The sequence below is a fragment of the Mobula birostris genome, chromosome 20 (genome assembly GCF_030028105.1).
Source record: "Mobula birostris isolate sMobBir1 chromosome 20, sMobBir1.hap1, whole genome shotgun sequence".
NCBI lineage: Eukaryota > Metazoa > Chordata > Chondrichthyes > Myliobatiformes > Myliobatidae > Mobula > Mobula birostris.
Window position 1 is genome coordinate 239,561 of NC_092389.1, and position 23,134 is coordinate 262,694.

General features: G+C 43.6%; 1 protein-coding gene across 1 annotated transcript in view; it reads left to right on the top strand.

The window, feature by feature from the left end:
- Nucleotides 1-23,134, top strand: part of ncapd3 (non-SMC condensin II complex, subunit D3) — a 214,493-nt gene that overhangs the window by 8,131 nt on the left and 183,228 nt on the right. The window contains exons 3-4 of the mRNA XM_072283812.1: nt 6,315-6,477; nt 10,436-10,620. Of these exons, the coding sequence (XP_072139913.1) occupies nt 6,315-6,477; nt 10,436-10,620 (348 nt within the window). The remainder of the gene's footprint in view (nt 1-6,314; nt 6,478-10,435; nt 10,621-23,134) is intronic.

Genomic DNA, 23,134 nt, shown 5'->3' on the forward strand with positions numbered 1-23,134 from the left:
TCAATCATGGGTGATCCTTTTTTTTCTATCTCCTCCTCAACCCCTGTTCCCGGCCTTCTCCCCATAACCTTTGATGCCATGTCCAATCACGAATCTATAAATCTCTGCCTTAAATACACCCAACGACCTGGCCTCCACAGCTGCATTTGGCAACAAATTCACAAATTCTCACCCTTTGGCTAAAGAAATTTCTCTGCATCTGTTTTGAAAGGGCGCCCCTCTATCCTGAGGCTGTACCCTCTTGTCCCAGACTCTCCCACGATGGGAAACATCCTGTCCACATCTACTCTGTCTAGGCCTTTCAACATTCGAAAGGTTTCAATGAGATCCCACCCCCCCCCCCCCATCCTTCTAATTTCCCAATGAGTACAGACCCAGAGCCATCAAACGTTCCTCATATGATAATCCTTTATTCCTGGAATCATCCTTGTGAACCTCCTCTGGACCCTCTTCAATGCCAGCACATCTTTTCTCAGATGAGAGGCCCAAAACTGTTCATAGTACTCAAGGTGAGGCCTCACCAGTGCCTTATAAAGCCTCAGCATCACATCCTTGCTCTTGTATTCTAGACCTCTTGAAATGAATGCTAACATGGCATTTGCCTTCCTCACCACCGACTCAACCTGCAAGTTAACCTTCAGGGTGTTCTGCACAAGGAATCCCAAGTCCCTCTGCATCTCGGATTCCTGGATTTTCTCCCCGTTTAGAAAATAGTCTGCACATTTATTTCTACTACCAAAGTTCATTACCATGCATTTTCCAACATCTTTGTAACTAATGCATTCCAAGTAGGATTGATAACAAAACCAGATCTAGATCACACCTATCCCCAACCAAACCTGGTAGCAGGTGCAGAATGAATTTTAATTTATCTCGATAAGATTATTAATTTTTCACAGTCACTTTTATTTTCTATGAAAGCCTATTGGTCCAAATCTGTGGTGTTTGTCTTTATTTATTGATCTGGAAAAAGTGGGAAAAGAATCACTGATTAGGAGAATGCACTGAATCGAAGAGTGCAGAAAATACATGATAGGATTAAAACTAAATTTAATTTTGCCGTAGGAAAACAATAATTTTTGAATTCTGTGACATACTAATTAGATTCATGTTTTTGCTAATTTCTTTGAGGAATTAAATGATATTCTTTATATTTTTTGTCAGGTTATCAACAAATCAGTAATCTTTCTATATCCTTTTCCACCTTCTCTAAATATGACCTGGATAGACAGTACATCAACAGGGACCAATGAATGAGCGATTGCGGTCTTTAAACTCAAGTATTGAAGCTAACTATAGGCTTATAATTTCTCATCATCTGGATACATTTGTAAGACTGATGAGACCAGATAAAAGGTTGATCAAAGAAATAGCCATAGAACATGACAGCACAGAAACAGGCCCTTCGGCACATATCGTCCATGCTGAAGCATTAATCTGCCTAGTTCCATCAACTTGCACTGGGACCAGAACCCTCCATACACCTCCCATCCATGTAGCTATCCAAATGTCTCTTAAGTGTTGAAATCGATCCTGTATCCACCACGTGTGCTGGCAGCTCGTTCCACACTCTCACTGCCTTCTGAGTGAAAAAAGTTCCCTCTCATGTTCCCCTTAAATTTCTCACCTTATACCCTTAACCTCTAGTCACAGTCTTACACAACCTCCATGGAAAAAGCCTGCTTGTATTTACCCTATCTGTACCCTTCATGATTTTGTATACCTCTATCAAATCTCCCTTAAATCTACTAGAGAATAAAGTCCTATCCTATTTCATCTTTCCTTATAACTTGGGTCCTCCAGACCCGGCAACATCCTTGTAAATATTCTGTGCACTCTTTCAATCTTATTAGCATCTTCCCTGTAGATAGGTAACCAAAACTGCATACAATATTCCAAATTAGGCCTCACGAATGTGTTATGAAATTTCAACATAACATCCCAACTCCAGTACTCAATAGGTTGATTGATGGCCAATGTTCCAAAAGCTTTCTTAATGATCCAATCTACCTATGACGCCACTTTCAAGGAATTATGAGTCTGTATTCCCAGAATCGTCTGTTCTACTGTACTGCTCAGTGACCTACTACTCATTGTATAAGATCTACCCTGATTTGCTCTCCCAAAGTGCAACACCTCACACTTGTCTGCATTAAATTCCATCTGCCATTTTCCAGCCCATTTTTCCAACTGGTCCAGATTCCACTGTGAGCTTTTGTAGTCTTCCTACACCCCCGATCTTGGTGTAATCCACAAATTTGTTGATCCAATTTACCACGTTATCATCCAGATCGTTGATATAGATGACAAACAACAACAGGCCCAGCACCGATCCCTATGGCACACCATTAGTCGCAGGTCTCCAGTCAGAGAGGCAACCCTCTACAACCACTCTCTGGCTTCTCCTGCGAAGCCAATTTTTAATCCAATCTATAACCTCGGCGTGAATGCCAAGTGACTGAACTTTTTTGATCAACTTCTCACGCGGGACCTTTTCAAATGCCATTCTAAAGTTCATGTCAACAATGTCCACTGCCTTGTCTTCATCAGCTTTCCTGGTAATTTCTTCGAAGGCTCTGTAAAATTGCTTAGACGTGACTTGCAACACACAAAGCTATGTGGTCTATTCCTAATCAATACTTGTCTATCAGGTCCCAGGTAATCAATACTGGTCCCTGAGAATATCTTCCAATAACGTTTCCGCTACTGATGTCAGGCTCACCGGCCTAGAATTTCTGTCTTATTCTTAGAGCCTTTCTTAAACAATGGAACAACGTTAGCTATTTTCCAATCCTCCAGCACAACACTTATGGCTAAGGATGTTTTAATTATCTCTGCTAGGGCCCTTGCAATTTTTGCACTTACCTTCCACAGGGTTTGATGGAACACCTGTCAAGCCCTGGAGATTTATCCACCCTAATTTGCCTCAAGATAGCAAGCATCTCCTTTGTAATCTGTGTAAGGTCCATGTCCTTACTGCTGTATTGCCTCACACCTATAGACTCTTGTCCGTCTCACGAGTAAATACAGGTGGAAAAAATCCATTTAAGACCTCACCCATCTCTTTTGGCTCCATATATATAGATTACCATTCTGATCTTCCAGGGGACCAGTTTTGTCTCTTGCTATCCTTTTGCTCTTAATATATCTGTAGAATCCCTTAGGATTCTCTTTCACCGTGTCTGCTAGGGAAACCTCATGCCTCCTTTTAGCCCCAAACAAGAGAAAATCTGCAGATGCTGGATATCTGAGCAACATACATAAAATGCTGGAAGAACTCAGCAGGCCAGGCAGCATCTAGGAAAAGAGTACAGTCGACGTTTCGGGCCGACGTCTTTCAGCCCTTGGTAGTTCAGTACTTCTTTCAGCCCTTCTGATTTCTTTCTTGAGTGCTGTCTTGCATTTCTTATACTCCATAAACACCTCATTTGTTTCTCCATCCCTATACCTGCTATGCACCTCCTTTTTTCTCTGAACAAGGAGAAACATCTCCTGAAAACCAAGGTTTCCTAAATCTGTTTTCTTGCCTTTTATTCTGACAGGAACAAACAAACTCTGTAATCTCAGAATTTCACTTTTGAAGGCCTTCCACTTACCAAGTACACCTTTGCCAGAAAGCAGCTTGTCTCAATCCACACTTGCCAGATCCTTTCTGATACCATCAAAATTGGCATTTCTCCAATTTAGAATTTAACCCCATGGACCAGACCTATCTTTTTGCATACTTATTTTGAAACAACTGGCATTGTGGTCACTGAATGCAAAGTGTACACAAACTTCTGTCACTTGCCCTGTCTCATTCCCTGTTAGCAGATCCAGTATCGCATGCTCGCTTGTTGGGATTTCTACGAACCGATGATGGAAACTTTCCTGAACACACGTAGGAACTCTTTTCCATCTAGCCCTTTTACAGTTTGGGAGTCCCAGTCAATGTGTGGAAAGTTAAAATCACCTATTATAATAACTTTGTGTTTCTTACAACAGTCTGCGATCTCTTTACAAACTTGCTTCTCTAAATCCCATGGACTGTTGGGTGGTACCTGTAATAATCCCATTAACGTGGTCATACCTTTCTTATTCCTTAGTTCTACCCATAAACCCTCACTGAATGAGTTCTCCAGTTTGTCCTGACTGAGCAGTTCCATGTCATTTCCCTGACCAGTAATCCCTCCCGCTCTATCACATCTAAAACAGTGGCACTTTGGAATATTGAGCTGCCTGTCTCACTAATGGCCACAATGTCATAATTCCAGGTGTTGATCTATGCCCTGAGCTCATTCACCTTTCTTATGATACTTCTTGCATTGAAATATACACAGCTCAGGGCATTGGTCGTACCACTGACTTTGCATGAGGTCTTAACAGCACCTGTCTTCTCAACTACTCCACTATCTGTCTCTCTGGTACGCATCCTCTTGCGACTGGTTTAAACTCCTTCCCCACCCCCCCAAGTGGCTGAACTGCCAAATGGTTCAGAGTGAAAGATGTTGCAGACACATTGGGGCACCATGATACAAGATTGCAATGCCAGGAGAAGGAGAATCACGGTACCATCAGAGATGGTCTAGCTTGCCTCAAGGCCAATGCAAGGGGAAAAGGAAAATTGCATCACTTGACATATTCATTAGGAAAGCTGAAAGGCCACCAGCAACTAAGACTTTGGCCAACCATTAACAACCCTTTCCTCCTCATCTGATTAATTAGTCAGCATCCTACCACCCACCACCATCTCTGTACAAGCAAGGACAGAAACACTAAAAATGAATATATGTGGGGTTGCTTTCTCATTAATCTGAGCTTTATGTTTGTGTCTTATTGTAAAAACAGTGTTTTCATGTAGCATATAGAATGTGATAGGATAAGAACCTACTACCGTTAGTATATAAAGTAGTAAAAGTGCAGATTCTTGCAATGAAATCCAATTTGCCTTCTAGCAGCCACTTAGCATCTAGCAGAACTGGATTCTTGCCCAAGTCAGGGATAATAATTTAGTACAGTGGATTCCGGTTAATTGAAAGACATTGAGCCCATTTATTTGGCTCAATTAATCAGCTGGCCCACTTAGCTAAAGTTTCAAATAGTTAAAAATATATATTTTAAAAAAGGATAAACTACCGTTGAACTAAGCAACAAATTATGTATTTAAGTGAAATACAGAATAAATCAGAACATTATCAATACTACTACAGTACTATGAAACTATTAGCTTCTAGTAGTTATCAATGGAGGAATTCATCCAATGTGTGTTGCCGTGTTCTTTTGATTGACTGCAAATGAACAAAATTAGTGCGGACAGTAATTGTTGAAGTTGTGAAATTGTTTCGTTTTCGTTTCCAACCATTTCTGGCATCTCCGAACCTGAACGCTTGAAACTGCAGTAAGCAAAGCCCTTCTGAATTGTCTTGCTGCTTAATTCTCACCAACTATCAGTGATAAAAATCATTGCTTTTTGAACACAAACACATATAACTGATGCTGATTTTAAAAAACTGTTCAGTCTAAGCATGGTGTAGTATCTTAATGCCGCACAAATGCATGCAATTGACACTAGTTCGAAATTGTTCAACAGAATCCTGCCCCAATTAAGTGGCATAGTGGCATGAAGGGAATCCTGGCTATTTTCTCGATAGATTTTGCTCTTTAAGAGTTGCCCCAAATAAACAGCTGCCCTGATTAACCAATGCCCTCCCAGGTAAACAATTAAATTTCTGTTTATTATTGGTTATTGAAGTAAATTTTATTGTTGATTTAACCTTATTTAATTAATATTTTGAATACCAAGCAGCGCTTCTTTTCCCCTTCTGCCAGTGTTCTGATTGTAGTACTCTATTCAAGCTGTTCCAGAAAAAGAAACATCATTTCTGGCTTACAAAATAATGAGGGGTATCGATGGGGTAAATGCAAGAAGGCTTTTTCCACTGAGGTCGGGTGGGACCACAACTAGAGGTCATGGCTTACATGGCTGAAGGGTAAATGCTGAAAAGTTTAAGGGGAACATTGGGGGGGGTACTTTTTGAATGAGCCCCCAGCACAAGGTGCGTTAAGAGAAGTTTAGATCAATACATGGATGGTAGGGGTATGGAGGGCTATGGTCCAAGTGCAGGTCGATAGGAGTAGGCAGTTTAAGTGGTTTCAGCATGGACTAGATGGGCTGAAGGGTGCATTTCTATGCTGTACTTCTCTATGACTATGACTTTTTAATGCAAAGTGAATGTTCAGCCAACTTACAGTATATAGGCTTATTTTAAATTACTTATGCAATTTTCTTGTGAATTGTGTTTTTTCTGATTGTCAGTGCTCTTTCCTTTTTAAAGGATCTTTGGACACTGTTTGCAGAGAATGATCTCTCCCACAGAGCACTTGCTGCTGTGTTATGTCACTTTATCCACATGGTTCAGAATAAGAAGGCTACTGTCATCCAGAGACAATATGCTTTAAATGCAGCTGGTCTGTACTTCCTATTCCTTGAAATCCCAGGTGAGATTATATGTTCATAAAGAACTCACTGATAAGAGTCCAAGTGACAGAAATAAATATTTTAACTAGTAGAGTTTTCTGGATAGAATTAGGGCATGATTATTTTGTTTTTAACTAAATAAAATAAGTGGTGGAAAAGGTTGGAAAAGCAAATGTAAATGTGTTTTCTGTGACGTATGGCAAACCAAAATACATAAGGCATTTTGAAAATAAATATTTGTGAGCCATGGCACTGTTGTGCAGGAGGGAAGGAGGGAGAAGAGGAATGCGGTAGTCATAGGGGATTCCATAGTCAGGGGAACAGCCAGGAGATTCTGTGAGCCTGATAGAGATACCCACATGGTGTGTTGCCTCCCAGGTGCCAGGGTACGGCATGTCTCAGATTGGGTCCAGAATATTCTGAAGGGGGAGGGTGAGCAGCCAGTTATCTTGGTACAATAACATAGATAGGAGAAGGGAGGAGGTCCTGAAGAGAGATTTCTGGGAGTTAGGAAGGAAGCTGAGAAGCAGGACTTCCAGGGTAGTAATCTCGGGATTGCTACTTGTGCTACGTGCTAGCGAGAGCAAGAATAGTAGGATCAGGCAGATGAATGCGTGGCTGAGAGACTGGTGCAGGGGGCAGGGCTTCAGATTCTTGGATCATTGGAATCTCTTCTGTTCAAAATGGATGGGTTACACCTGAACCCAAAGGGGACCAATATCCTGGTGGGAAGGTTCAATAGAGCTGTTAGGGAGGGTTTAAACTAATTTGGCAGGGGGATGGGAACCGGAATGATAGAGCAGAGGAAGGGAAAAACAGAAATAAATCTAAGATAGTGAGCAGTAAAGATTTCAGGAAAGACAGGCAGGTGATGGGGCAAATTTGCAGCCATTGGGTTGAGTCGCAGTGCAATCAAAGCAAAAAGTACTAAATACTGGTCTTAAGGTGTTATACTTAAATGCACGCAGCATAAGGAATAAGGTGGATGATCTTGTTGTACAGCTACAGATTGGCAGGTATGATATTGTGGCCATCACTGAGACGTGGCTAAAGGATGCATGTCTCTGGGAGCTGAACGTCCAAGGATACATGGTGTATCGGAAGGATAGGAAGGTAGGCAGAGGGGGAGGCGTGGCTTTATTGGTAAGAAATGATATTAAATCATTAGAAAGAGGTGATACAGGATCGGAAGGTGCAGAATCTTTATGGGTTGAGCTAAGGAATAGCAGGGGTAAAAGGACCCTGATGGCAGTTATATACAGGCCTCCAAACAGCTACAGTGATGTGGACTACAAATTACAACTGGAAATAGAAAAGGCTTGTCAGAAGGGCAGTGTTATGATAATTGTGGGGGATTTTAACATGCGAGTGGATTGGGAAAATCAGGTCGGCACTGGATCTCAAGAGGGAGAATTTGTAGAATGTCTGCGAGATGGCTTTTTAGAACAGCTTGTTGTTGAGCCCACTAGGGGATGGGCTGTACTGGATTGGGTATTGTGTAATGAAGCGGAGGTGATTAGAGAGATTGAGGTGAAGGAACCCTTAGGAGGCAGTGATCATAACATTATTGAGTTCACTGTGAAATATGAAAAAGAGAAGCTGAAATCCGATGTGTCGGTATTTCAGTGGAGTAAAGGAAATTACAGTGACATGAGAGAGGAACTGGCCAAAGTTGACTGGAAAGGGACACTGGCAGGAAAGACAGCAGAGCAGCAGTGGCTGGAGTTTATGCGAGAAGTGAGGAAGGTGCAAGACAGGTATATTCCAAAAATGAAGAAATTTTCAAATGGAAAAAGGATGCAACCATGGCTGATAAGTCAAAGCCAAAGTTAAAGCAAAGGAGAGGGCATACAAGGAAGCAAAAATTAGTGGGAAGACAGAGGATTGGGAAGTTTTTAAAAGCTTACAAAAGGAAACTAAGAAGGTCATTAAGAGGGAAAAGATGAACTATGAAAGGAAGCTAGCAAATAATATCAAAGAGGATACTAAAAGCTTTTTCAAGTATATAAAGAGTAAAAGACAGGTGAGAGTAGATACAGGACCGATAGAAAATGATGCTGGAGAAATTGTAATGGGAGATAAGGAGATGGCGGAGGAACTGAATGAGTATTTTGCATCAGTCTTCACTAAGTAAGACATCAGCAGTATACCAGACACTCTAAGATGGCAGGGAAGAGAAGTGTGCGCAGTCACAATTACGACAGAGAAAGTACTCAGGAAGCTGAATAGTCTAAGGGTAGATAAATCTCCTGGACCAGATGGAATGCACCCTCGTGTTCAGAAGGAAGTAGCTGTGGAGATTGCGGAGGCATTAGTGATGATCTTTCAAAAGTTGATAGATTCCGGCACGGTTCCGGAGGACTGGAAGATTGCAAATGTCACTCAGCTATTTAAGAAGGGGGCAAGGAAGCAAAAAGGAAATTATAGACCTGTTAGCTTGACGTCGGTGGTTGGGAAGTTGTTGGAGTCGATTGTCAAGGATGAGGTTACAGAGTACCTGGAGGCATATGACAAGATAGGCAGAACTCAGCATGGTTTCCTTAAAGGAAAATCCTGCCTGACAAACCTATTACAATTTTTTGAGGAAATTACCAGTAGGCTAGACAAGGGAGATGCAGTGGATGTTGTATATTTGGATTTTCAGAAGGCCTTTGACAAGGTGCCACACATGAGGCTGCTTAACAAGATAAGAGCCGATGAACTTACAGGAAAGTTACGTATGTGGATAGAGCGTTGGCTGACTGGCAGGAAACAGAGAGTGGGAATAAAGGGATCCTATTCTGGTTGGCTGCCGGTTACCAGTGGTGTTCCACAGGGATCAGTGTTGGGGCCTCTTCTTTTTACATTGTACATCAACGATTTGGATTATGGAATAGATGGCTTTGTGGCTAAGTTTGCTGATGATTCGAAGATAGGTGGAGGGGCCGGTAGTGCTGAGGAAACGGAGAGTCTGCAGAGAGACTTGGATAGATTGGAAAAATGGGCAAAGAAGTGGCAAATGAAGTACAATGTTGGAAAGTATATGGTTATGCACTTTGGCAGAAGAAATAAAAGGGCAGACTATTATTTAAATGGGGAAAGATTCAAAGTTCTGAGATGCAACGGGCCTTGGGAGCCTTCGTACAGGATACCCTTAAGGTTAACCTCCAGGTTGAATCAGTGGTGAAGAAGGCGAATGCAATGTTGGCATTCATTTCTAGAGGAATAGAGTATAGGAGCAGGGATGTGATGTTGAGGCTCTATAAGGTGCTGGTGAGACCTCACTTGGAGTACTGTGGGCAGTTTTGGTCTCCTTATTTAAGAAAGGATGTGCTGACGTCGGAGAAGGTACAGAGAAGATTCACCAGAATGATTCCGGGAATGAGAGGGTTAACATATGAGGAACGTTTGTCCGCTCTTGGACTGTATTCCTTGGAGTTTAGAAGAATGAGGGGGGACCTCATAGAAACATTTCAAATGTTGAAAGGCATGGACAGAGTGGATGTGGCAAAGTTGTTTCCCATGATGGGGGAGTCTAGTATGAGAGGGCATGACTTAAGGATTGAAGGGCGCCCATTCAGAACAGAGATGCGAAGAAATTTTTTTAGCCAGAGGGTGGTGAATCTATGGCATTTGTTGCCACGGGCGGCAGTGGAGGCCAAGTCATTGGGTGTATTTAAGGCAGAGATTGATAGGTATCTGAGTAGCCAGGGCGTCGAAGGTTATGGTGAGAAGGCAGGGGAGTGGGACTAAATGGGAGAATGGATCAGCTCATGATAAAATGGCGGAGCAGTCTCGATGGGCCAAATGGCCGACTTCTGCTCCTTTGTCTTATGGTCTCTGTGCTTTGATAAATAGCCCATAAAGATACTCATCCTAACCTTAGTGTTTGGCTAAAACAAGAACCTTTGTAAGAATTTTGGAAGTGTAAATGGGAATATTGCTTAAGTTAATGTCCCCTTGTTTCCATTGTGTAATTATTTCTATTGTTTTCTGTAGGAAGTGTTGCCAACCGTATCTTCCATCCAGTGCTATTTGAAAAATGTTTGGATACTATTAAAAAGAGCTGGCCTGCAGTAGAAGCAGGATATCGAAAACGGAAGAAAGATGTCCAGGTGAAGAGCTCTCAGTGTAATGGTAAAGGAAGAAAGAGAGCTAGACCTGTTAGACAGAAGGATAATGAGGTATGCAACTTAAAATTCATCAAGCCTTTGCCAGAATTTGACTTTTGTTTGTCTGTGTCACAAAAATCCTTCAGTTCTATATGTATTACTCTGGGTGCCGTTAAGGTACTAAATAAATACTTTCTAGCATCTATGTTAGAGAAGAAAGTGTTTCTAAAGCAATATTGAATGGGGAAGTAGCTGAGTTTTTAGATACATTAAAAATTGATAGCTTGGAGGTCTTATAAAAAAGATGGCTCAGCATAAAGTGGATGATTCACCCAAGCTGAGTCCGAAGATTTTGAGACAATTATGAGAGAATATCATGGGACAGCTGACAATAATCATTCATTCTTTTTGAAGACAAGGGTACTGTCAGAGGAATAGAGAGTGGCAAATGGAGAGTAAAGATAAGTCCAGAAACTGTTGGCTCGAACTCAGTGGTGAAAAACAGTTTAGAAATGTTGATCTGGGTAGTTACCTGGAGGAATATGAATTAATTAAGGCAAGCCAACACAAATTCTTTAAGGTTAAACTTTAACTAATTTGGTGCAATTTTCAAATGAGATAATGGATAATGTTGATGAAGGTAATAGAGTTAATGTAGTAAATGTGGACTTAAAGGGCTTTGATGGTGTGGTTCTGAGGAAAATTAAGGCGCTTTGGACATTAAAAGCATGGCTAAGAAATTGGTTGGGTAACGTGCAGCAGAGTGCCATTGGGAATGGTTCCTCTTGGACTGGAGGAAGGTGATTTGTGATGTATCCCCCCCACAAAACTTGTTTAGTATCGTAAACTGAAGAGGATAGAGATAGACTTGCTGCAAGGTATAACCCAGGTAATAGAGTGGCTGGAAACATGACAGGTAAGTTTAATGTAGAGAAACGTGGAGGGAAACATTTTATTTGAAAGAGTGTTGACCAACGAGGATAAGGGCTGGACCCCCACCACCACCACCAGGTCGGTGAGTCCTGGGTGGCATGAGGGTTGATGACCACCTAGGTAGGTGGATCTGAAGTTTAAGCCATATACAGTGCAGTCTTGGGCATTATCAATAAAAGCATAGAACATGAAAGTCTGCTTAACCTTGTGTCTGGCCTTGGCTGAAGTTTTGTCTTCACCTCTAGTCACCACGTTAGAAAGCGGCTGTGAGGGCATTATAGGTAGAAACGATTTACAAGAATGGTCTCTGAGATAAGGAGCAAGAGTTATATAATGGGGCCTGGGACTGTTTTCTTTGGAGGTGTGGTGTCTGGATGGCAGGGAAAGAAAGCCAAAGGAATTTGATAGAAGTCAAGTAGCTATTATCAAAATACGTATTTGTCACTATATACAGCCCTGCAGTTCATTTTCTTTAGACATTTACAGGAAAATAAAGTAGTACAATAGAATATATGAAAAATGAGACATAAAGACTGGTGAACAACTAAAGTACAAAATAAAACAACTATGCAAATAAAGTTTTTAAAAATAAATAAATTACCGTAAATTCCGGAGAATAAGCCGACCTCCCCGCCCCCATTTTCAAGGTTAAGAATGTGACTTTTTCATGTTACCTTTGTATAAACCGACCCCTTTTGTAGAGGTTTTTGACTTAACCAGAAAAGACCACAAGATCTCACATGCCAGTACTCAGCTTTGCCGGATCCGGAGCTTGGAAATTTTGTGAACCAGTACCTGCTAAGAAAATAGACTTACCCATTTACACATTGTAGAGCATTATAAGCGAATTCTTTTTTTTTTTTGGCGTGTGCCTGCATGCATGCGAGTGTGCGTGTGCGTCCGTGATGATGTCTTTTTCATGGCTTTTTACAAGGCGTGGAGAGAGAGAGAGAGACTGTGTGGCGCGCCACTCCTCACACAGACATTTTCGCAGTATTTTACCCTTTATTTTACGAGGTCGAGTTGTGATCTCGACACTCAACCCGGCACGGATGGAAAGCGTACTCAGGAGCGGACCCAACTAGTTTCGAACCCGGGAACCTCCGCTCCCGGGTCCGGCGCCAATGTCATTGCACCACCAGCCAGCCCATGAGCGAATTCTTAATAAATAAATCAGGGAAGGAAGTTTTGGATTAGGTTCCCAATGGTAAAGAATCCTCTGAAATGTAACCCCCGTGAAACCATTTAGCGCCCATCATAATCTCGTTAAAACATAACACGGGGTGGCGGGATCAGTACGTGTACTCAGTATTGAGTTTGCGACCACCATGTACAAAAGATTAAAAGGACTGCAATATGATGCTGGCTTCAAGCTGAAGGTTGTTGATTTTGCTAAAGGAATGAATAATTCTGCAGCTGCTAAGAAGTTTATTGTAAATGAGAAACAAGTGAGAGAGTGGAGAAAGGCAGAGGACGCACTGAGGTAAATGCCAAAGACGAAATGTGCAAACCGCGGGAAAACATGCCAGTGGCCAGAACTGGAAGAAAGAGTTTTAGAGTGGGTGAATCACCAGTGATCGTCTGGATACATTGTTACCAGAGAAATGATTCGAGTTCAAGCGTTGAAATGGGCCAAAAAACACTGCGAGGTCAGTGAAAATTTCAAAGCTACGAGAAGTTGGTGCACCTGATTTATGAATAGACGTGATCTTGTGTTGAGACAAAAAACAAAGATTGCTCAGAAGTTGCCAAGTGACCTTGAGAATAAGGTTACAGCTTTCCAATCATTTGTAATCAAGCATCGAAAGGCACATTCTTACCTGCTCTCACTGATTGGTAACATGGACGAGTCACCAATGTTCTTTGATTTTGCTGGCTATCGCACTGTCAATCAGAAGGGGGAGAAAACAGTCCTTGTCAAAACAACTGGACACGAGAAGCAACATTTTACCGTCGTGTTAACGTGTATGGCTGATGGGACTAAACTACCACCGATAGTGATTTTTAAGAGGAAAACATTCCCAAAGAAAGAAAAATTCCTGCAGGGTGTTGTTTACGTTCAAGAACGCGGCTGGATGGACGAAGCGGGTTGCTTGAAGTAGGTTAAAGAGGTGTGGCGTCGATGTCCCAAAGGTTTCAGAAAGGAAAGGTCGCTACATGATCAAAGTGCACTTGTCAGGTGAGACAAAAGCAGCACTGAAAGCTGAAAATACGGACATTGCAGTCATCTCCGGTGGTTTGACGTCCATGCTCCAGCCACTAGATGTGAGTTTAAACAAATCATTCAAAGAAATCAGTCGTTTACTCCAGTGGGAAATATGAGGGCCACATCTCTAGCTACAGTTTGCGAGTGGGTAGTGCAATTGTGGGAGGAAATGAAGGCCGAGTGCATTGTGAAGGCCTTCAAGAAGTGCAGCATCAGCAATGCTTTGGATGGCACTGAAGATCATTTGCTTTGGGAAGAAGACGATGGAGATTTGGCAGCCAGTAAAGCTGCAAATAACGATGTTGAAGCAGAAATTAACAATCCTTATGATGATATAAATTGAGAAACAGAATGTGTTTTGTAGATCTTTCTTTGTGTAGATTTTCTTTTGTACTTGACTCAAAAACAGCCAATAAATACGACATGTCTTCCGTGTATTCATTTTTCCAAAGTTGGCACCCTCTGTATAAGCCAACCCCCTAATTTTAAGACCAAAATTTAGGGCCAGATTCTTGGCTTGTACACTGGGTAAATGATACTGAGAACATGAGTTATCGGGTCCTTGAGAGTGAGTCGTAGGTTGTGGAATTAGCTCAGAGTTGAAGTGAATGAAGTTATCCACGCCAGTTCAGGACCCTGATGGTTGAGGGGTAATAATGGGCGCTGCAGTAACGTTGCAGTTAGCGTGACGCTATTGCAGCTCTGGGTATTCCGGCGCCGTTCCATAAGTCTTCTCTGTATGTCCTCCCCATGGAATGTGTGAATTTTTCCCAGGTGCGCTGGTTTCCTCCCACAGTCCAAAGAGGTACTGGTTAGTTGGTTAATTGGTCATTATAAATTATCCTGCGATTAGGTTAGGGTTAGTCAGGTTTGAGAATGCCTTCAGGGGCTGTGTTGTGTTCTTTGTGTGAGATGTGGGAATTCCGTGAGACTTCCAGCTTCCTGGTTAACCATATTTCCACCAGGTGCACTGAGCTGCACCTCTTCAGAGAACGTGTTAAAAAACAGGAGCTGCAGCTTGATGACCTTTGGCTCATACTGGAGAATGAGGAAGTGATAGGAGCTACAGGGAGGTAGTCACCCTTAGGTTGCAGGAGGCAGGTAACTGGGTGACTGTCAGGAGGAGGAAGGGAAATGGGGGGCCGGTGAGTACCCCTGTAGCAATAATAAGTACATTGTTTTGGATACTGTTGAGGTGGACAGCCCACCAGGCGGGTGGGCACAATGACTGGGCCTCTGACTCTGAGTCTGGTACCGTGCCTCAGAAGGGAAGAGTGGGGTGAGAACAGGACTGCAGTAGTGATGGGAATTCCATAGACGAGTGGACGCGATAGCCTTCCGGGTGGTATGCCACCTCTCAGCTGGTTGGGATATCTCGGATCAGATCCACGGCATTCTAAAGAGGAAGGTCGATGACATGGGTAGGAAAGGGGAGGAGGTCCTGAAGAGCGATTTTAGGGAGCTAGGTAGAAAGCTGAAAAGCAGGAACTTGGGTAGAAATCTCTGGATTGCTGCCTGTGTCACACACCAGTGAGAGCAAGAATAGGATGATTTGGTAGATAAATGCATGGCTGAAAAACTGGTGCAGGGGGCAGGGGGGCCAATATTCTTGCAAGCAGGTTTGCTAGAGCTGTTGGGGAAGGTTTAACCTAATTTGGTAGGGGGATGGAAACTGAGTGATCGTGCTGTTGGCTACACAAGCAGAGGCAGTGTGTAGTGGAACTGTCAGGAAGGGCAAAATTGCAGTCATTGGGATGAGTTGCAGTGTGAAAAAAGGACAAAATCGAAAAGGGTGATGAACTCAGGACTGAAGGTGTTATATTTGAATGCACAGTGTACACAATAAAGTGTATGATCTTGCAGCATAGTTAGAGATTGACAGGTATGATGCTGTGGGCATCATTGAGCTGCGGCTGAAAGAAGGTTATAGTTGGGAACTTAGCATCCAAGGATGCACATTGTATCAGAAGGACAGGCATATAGGTGGGGGTGGGGGGTGGCGTGGCTCTGTTGGTTAAAAATGAAATCAAATCCTTAGAAAGATGTGACATAGGATCGGAAGATGTAGAATCCTTGTGGGTACAGTTAAGAAATTGCAAGTAGAAAAAATCCCTGATGGGAGTTATATACAGGCCTCCGAACAGTAGCCAGGATGTGGGATACCAATTACAACGGGAGAGAGAAAAGACATGTCAAAAGGGCAATGTTATGATTGTCAAAGAACATCGAACATAGAATAGTGTAGCACATTACAGGCCCTTCAGCCCACAATGTTGTGCCGACCCTCAAACCCTGCTTCCCATATAACCCCCCACCTTAAATTCCTCCATATACCTGTCTAGTAGTCTCTTAAATTTCACTAGTATATCTGCCTCCACCACTGACTCAGACAGTGCATTCCATGCACCAACCACTCTCTGAGTGAAAAAACTTCCTCTAATATCCCCCTTGAACTTTCCACCCCTTACCTTAAAGCCATGTCCTCTTGTATTGAGCAGTGGTGTCCTGGGGAAGAGGCGCTGGCTGTCCACTCTATCTATTCCTCTTAATATCTTGTATACCTCTATCATGTCTCCTCTCATCCTCCTTCTCTCCAAAGAGTAAAGCCCCAGCTCCCTTAATCTCTGATCATAATCCATATTCTCTAAACCAGGCAGCATCCTGGTAAATCTCCTCTGTACCCTTTCCAGTGCTTCCACATCCTTTCTATAGTGAGGCGACTAGAACTGGACACAGTACTCCAAGTGTGGCCTAACCGGAGTTTTATAGAGCTGCATCATTACATCGCGACTCTTAAACTCTATCCCTCGACTTATGAAAGCTAACACCCCATAAGCTTTCTAACTTTCAGGGATCTGTGGACATATAACCATATAACAATTACAGCACGGAAACAGGCCATCTCGGCCCTTTTAGTCTGTGCCGAACGTTTACTCTCACCTAGTCCCATCTACCTGCACTCAGCCCATAACCCTCCATTCCTTTCCTGTCCATATACCTATCCAATTTTTTCTAAATGACAAAATCGAACCTGCCTCTACCACTTCTACTGGAAGCTCGTTCCACACAGCTACCACACTCTGAGTAAAGAAGTTTCCCCTCATGTTACCCCTAAACTTTTGCCCTTTAACTCTCAACTCATGTCCTCTTGTTTGAATCTCCCCTACTCTCAATGGAAAAAGCCTATCCTCATCAACTCTATCTATCCTCCTCATAATTTTAAATACCTCTATCAAGTTCCCCCTCAACCTTCTACACTCCAAGGAATAAAGACCTAACTTGTTCAACCTTTCTCTGTAACTCAGGTGCTGAAACCCAGGTAACATCCTAGTAAATGTTCTCTGTACTCTCTCTATTTTGTTGACATCTTTCCTATAATGGACACAGTACTCTAAGTGTGGCCTAACCAGTTTTATAGAGCTGCATCATTACATCACAGCTCTTAAACTCTATCCCTCGACTTATGAAAGCTAACACCCCATAAGCTTTCTTAACTACCTTATCCACCTGTGAGGCAACTTTCAGGGATCTGTGGACATGTACCCCCAGATCCCTCTGCTCCTCCACACTACCAAGTATCCTGCCATTTGTACTCTGCCTTGGAATTTGTCCTTCCAAAGTGTACCACCTCACACTTCTCCGGGTTGAACTCCATCTGCCACTTCTCAGCCCACTTCTGCATCCTATCAATGTCTCTCTGCAATCTTTGACAATCCCCTACACTATCTACAACACCATCAACCTTTGTGTCGTTTGCAAACTTGCCAACCCACCCTTCTACCCCCACATCCAGGTCGTTAATAAAAATCACGAAAAGTAGAGGTCCCAGAACAGATCCTTGTGGGACACCACCAGTCACAATCCTCTAATCCGAATGTACTCCCTCCACCACCACCCTCTGCCTTCTGCAGGCAAGCCAATTCTGAATCCACCTGGCCAAATTTCCCTGGATCCCATGCCTTCTGACTTTCTGAATAAGTCTACCATGTGGAACCTTGTCAAATGCCTTACTAAAATCCATGTAGATCACATCCACTGCACTACCCTCATCTATATGCCTGGTCACCACCTCAAAGAACTCTATCAGGCTTGTTAGACACTATCTGCCCTTCACAAAGCCATGCTGACTGTCCCTGATCAGACCATGATTCTCTAAATGCCCAGAGATCCTATCTCTAAGAATCTTTTCCAACAGCTTTCCCACCACAGACGTAAGGCTCACTGGTCTATAATTACCCGGACTATCCCTACTACCTTTTTTGAACAATGGGACAACATTTGCCTCCCTCCAATCCTCCGGTACCATTCCCGTGGACAATGAGGACATAAAAGATCCTAGCCAGAGGCTCAACAATCTCTTCCCTCGCCTCGTGGAGCAGCCTGGGGAATATTCCGTCAGGCCCCGGGGACTTATCCGTCCAAATGTATTTTAACAACTCGAACACCTCCTCTCCCTTAATATCAACATGCTCCAGAACATCAACCTGACTCATATTGTCCTCACCATCATCAAGTTCCCTCTGATTGGTGAATATCGAAGAGAAGTATTCATTGAGGACCTCCCTCACTTCCACAGCCTCCAGGCACATCTTCCCACCTTTATCTCTAATCGGTCCTACCTTCACTCCTGTCATCCTTTTTTTCTTCACATAATTGAAGAATGCCTTGGGGTTTTCCTTTACCCTACTCACCAAGGCCATCTCATGCCCCCTTCTTGCTCTTCCCAGCCCCTTCTTAAGCTCCTTTCTTGCTTCCCTATATTCCTCAATAGACCCATCTGATCCTTGCTTTCTAAACCTCATGTATGCTGCCTTCTTCCACCTGACCACTTGTCGTGGGGGATTTCAATATGCATGTAGATTGGGAAGAGCAGATTGGTGCAGGATCCCAAGAAAGAGAACCTGTAGAATGCCTGCAAGGTGGCTTTTCAGAGCAGCTTGTGGTTGAGCACATGAGGGGATCAGCTAATTTGGATTGGGTTTATGTAATGAACTGGATTTGATTGGGAATCTTACGGTAGAGGAACCCGGAAGACGCAATCGTCATACTATGATAGAATTCACCCTGCAATTTGAGAGGGAGAAACAAAATTTGATTTGTTAGCATTATCATGGAGTAAAGGGAATTAGAGGAATGAGAGAGGAGCTGGCCAAAGTTGATTGGAAGGGAATACCAACAGGGATAACGGCAGAGCAGCAATGGCTGCAATTTCTGGGAGCAATTCAGAAGGCACCGGATAGGTACATCCCAAAGATGTATTCTAAAAGGAGGGTGACGCAACCATGGATGACAAGTGAAGTCGAAACCAACAAAAGAGAGGACATATAATAGAGCAAAAGTTAGAGGGAAGTTCGAGGTTTGGGAAACTTTGAAAAACCAACAGAAGGCGACTAAAAAGCCATGGGGGGGGGGCTAAAGTGAAGTACGAAGGTAAGCTAGCCAGCAATATCAAAGAAGATACCAAAAGTTTTTTCAGATATATGAAGAGTAAAGGAGAGGCAAGAGTAGATATTGGACCGCCTCAAAATAATGCTGGAGAGGTCGTACTGGGGACAAGGAAATGGTGGATGAACTGAATAAGTATTTTGCATCAGTATTCACTGTAGAAGACACTAGCAGTTGGCCAGAAGTTCAAAACTGGGCAAAGTAGGGCAAAGTGAGTTAAGTTGCCATTACTCAGGAGAAGGTGCTTGGGAAACTGAAAGGTCTGAAGGAAGATAAGTCACCTGGACCAGATGGTTTACACCTTAGTGTTCTGAAAGAGGTGGCTGAAGGAATTGTGGAGGCATTAGTAATGATCTTTCATGAATCAATGGATTCTGGCATGGTTCCGGCGGACTGAAAAATTGCAAATGTCACTCCACTTGTCAAGAAGGGAGGGAGGCAGAAGAAAGGAAACTATAGGGCAGTTAGCCTGACCTTAGTGGTGGGGCAGATGTTTGAGTCAATTATTGATGATGTGGTTCTGGGGTACTTAGACACACTTGGTAAAATAGGTCAAAGTCAGCATGATTTCCTCAAGGTAAAATCTTGCCTGACAAATCTATTTGAATTCATTAAGGAAATAATAAGCAGGATGGACAAAGGAGAATCGGTGGATGTTATTGACTTCACCGCACCTTGTTCCCATTCCAACCTCACTCCTTCCAAACGCTTTGCTCTCCACTCCCTCCACACTAAACCTAACCTTACTATAAAGCTGATAAGGGGGGTGTTGTTGTTGTCTGGCGCACTGACCTCTACCTTGCTGAGGCACAGCGACAACTCGCGGATACCTCCTCTTGTTTACCCCTCGATCGTGACCCCACTAAGGAGCATCAGGCCGTTGTCTCCCACACCACCACCGACTTTATCCGCTCAGGGGATCTCCCATCCACTGCTACCAACCTTATAGTTCCCACACCCCGCACTTCCCGTTTCTACCTCCTACCCAAGATCCACAAACCTGCCTGTCCTGGTAGACCCATTGTCTCAGCTTGCTCCTGCCCCACCGAACTCATTTCTGCATACCTCGACACTGTTTTATCCCCCCTTGTTCAATCCTTGTTCGTGACACCTCTCATGTTTTGAAATTTTTTGATGATTTTATGTTCCCTGGCCCCCACCAGGAAGGTCTCAAAGCTCTCTGCTTCTTTTTGGATTCCAAACCTAACCAGTTCCCCTCTACCACCACTCTCCTCCGTCTAGCGGAATTAGTCCTTACTCTTAATAATTTCTCCTTTGGCTCCTCCCACTTCCTCCAAACTAAAGGTGTAGCTATGGGCACCCGTATGGGTCCCAGCTATGCCTGCCTTTTTGTTGGCTTTGTGGAACAATCCATGTTCCAAGCCTATACTGGAAACCGTCCCCCACTTTTCCTTCGCTACATCGTCGACTGCATTGGCGCTGCTTCCTGCATGCATGCTGAGCTTGTTGACTTCATTGGCTTTGCCTCCAACTTTCACCCTGCCCTCAAGTTTACCTGGTCCATTTCTGACACCTCCCTCCCCTTTCTGGATCTTTCAGTCTCTATCTCTGGAGACAGCTACTGATGTCTACTATAAGCCTACAGACTCTCACTGCTACCTGGACCATTCCTCTTCTCACCCTGTCTCTTGCAAAAATGCCATCCCCTTCTTGCAATTCCTCCGTCTCTGCCGCATCTGCTCTCAGGATGAGGCTTTTCATTCTTGGACGAGGGAGATGTCCTCCTTTTTTAAAGAAAGGGGCTTCCCTTCCTCCACCATCAACTCTGCTCTCAAACGCATCTCTCCTATTTCACGCACATCCGCTCTCACCGCATCCTCCCGTCACCCCACTAGGAATAGGGTTCCCCTTGTCCTCACCTACCACCCCACCAACCTCCGGGTCCAACATATAATTCTCTGGAACTTCCGCCACCTCCAACGGAATCTCACCACCAAGCACATCATTCCCTCCCTCCCTCCATTTCTGCTTTCTGCAGGGATCACTCCCTACGCGACTCCCTTGTCCATTCGTCCCCCCCATCCCATCCCACCGATCTCCCTCCTGGCACTTATCCTTGTAAGCGGAACAAGTGCAACACATGCCCTTACACTTCCTCCCTCACCAACATTCAAGGCCCCAGACAGTCCTTCCAGGTGGGGCAACACTTCACCTGTGAGTCGGCTGGGGTGATATACTGCATCCGGTGCTCCCGATGCGGACTTCTATAGGTGAGACCCGACGCAGGCTGGGAGACCATTACGCAGAACACCTACGCTCTGTCCGCCAGAGAAAGCAGGATCTCCCAGTGGCCGCACATTTTAATTCCATGTCCCATTCTCATTCTGATATGTCTATCCATGGCCTCCTCTACTGTAAAGATGAAGCCACACTCAGGTTGGAGGAACAACACCTTATTTTCAGTTAGTCCTGACGAAGGGTCTCGGCCCGAAACATTGACTGTACCTCTTCCTATAGATACTGCCTGGCCTGTTGCGTTCCCCAGCAATTTTTATGTGTGTTGCTTGAAATTCCAGCATCTGCAGATTTCCTTGTGGATGTTATCTACTTGGATTTTCAGAAGGCCTTTGACAAAGTGCCACACATGAAGCCATTTAACCATAAGAGCCCATTGTATTACAGGAAAGATACCAGCCTGGATAAAGCATTGGCTGATTGGCAAGAGGCAAGAGTGGGGATATAGGGAGCCTTCTCGGATTGGCTGCTGGTGACTAGTGGTGTTCCACAGGGATCTCTGTTGGGACCACTTCTTTTTACATTGTATGTCTATGATTTGGATGACAGAATTGATGGCTTTGTGGTCAAATTTATGGGCGATACAATTCAAAGATAGGTCAAGCAGCTGGTAGTTTTGGGAAGCAGGGAGGCTGCAGAAGGTCTTGGACAGGTTCGAAGATTGGGCAAAGAAGTGGCAAATGGAATACAGTGTCGGGAAGTGTATGATCATGCAGTTTGGTAGAAGAAATAAAAGCATAACCTATTTTCTAAATGGGGTGGTAGGAATTCAAAAATCAGAGGTCTCAAGGGACTTGGGAGGCCTTGTGCAAGATTCCCTAAAGGTTAATTTGCAGGCCGACTTGGTGGTCAGGAAGGCAAATGCAATGTTAGCATTCATTTTGAGAAGCAAAGATGTAATGTTGAGGCTTTATAAGGCACTGGTGAAGCTTCACTTGGAGTATTATGAGCAGTTTTGGGCCTTTTATTTAAAAGGATGAGCTGACATTGGAAGGGTTCAAAGGAGGTTCACAAGAATGATTCCAGGAATGAAAGGCTTATTGTATGAGGAGCAATTGATGGCTCTGGGCCTGTACTCACCAGAATTCAGAAGAATGAGGGGTCACCTCATTGAAACCTATTGAATGCTGAAAGGCCAAAAGAGTGGATGTGGAGAGGAACTTATTTAGCCAAAGAGTGACGAATCTGTGGAATTTGTTGCCACAAGTGGCGATGCATGTCAGGTCATTGGGTGTATTTAAGGCGGAGGTTGATAGGTTCTTGATTAGTCATGCCGTGATAGGTTACAGGGAGAAGGCCGAAGAATGGGGTTGAGCGGGAAATGGATCAGCCACAATGAAATGGCGGAGCAGGCTCAATGTGCTAAATGGACTAATTCTCCTCTTGTATCTTATGGTGTTAAGAGTTAGTCTGAGGTTGCTAGGGCGGCATGGCTTGAAGGACCAGAATGGTCTGCCTTGTGCTGTATCACCAAATAAACAAACAAGTAACTTCCTGAACCTGAAGTATATAAAGTAACCAGAGATATAGACAAGGATAGTGGAAGACTTCTCTCCTTTGGTGAAGGGGTTGAGGAGCAGAGATCACAAAGAGAAAAGTAATTAGGAGGAGAATTAGTGATATATGGAAAAGTCGTTTTTACACAGAATATGGTAGGAATCTGATGCTCTGCTTATGAGCATGGTGTGAGCATGTTCCACTGTTACCTGTAAGTGGGAATAGAATAAATACAAGGTGAAGGAAAAA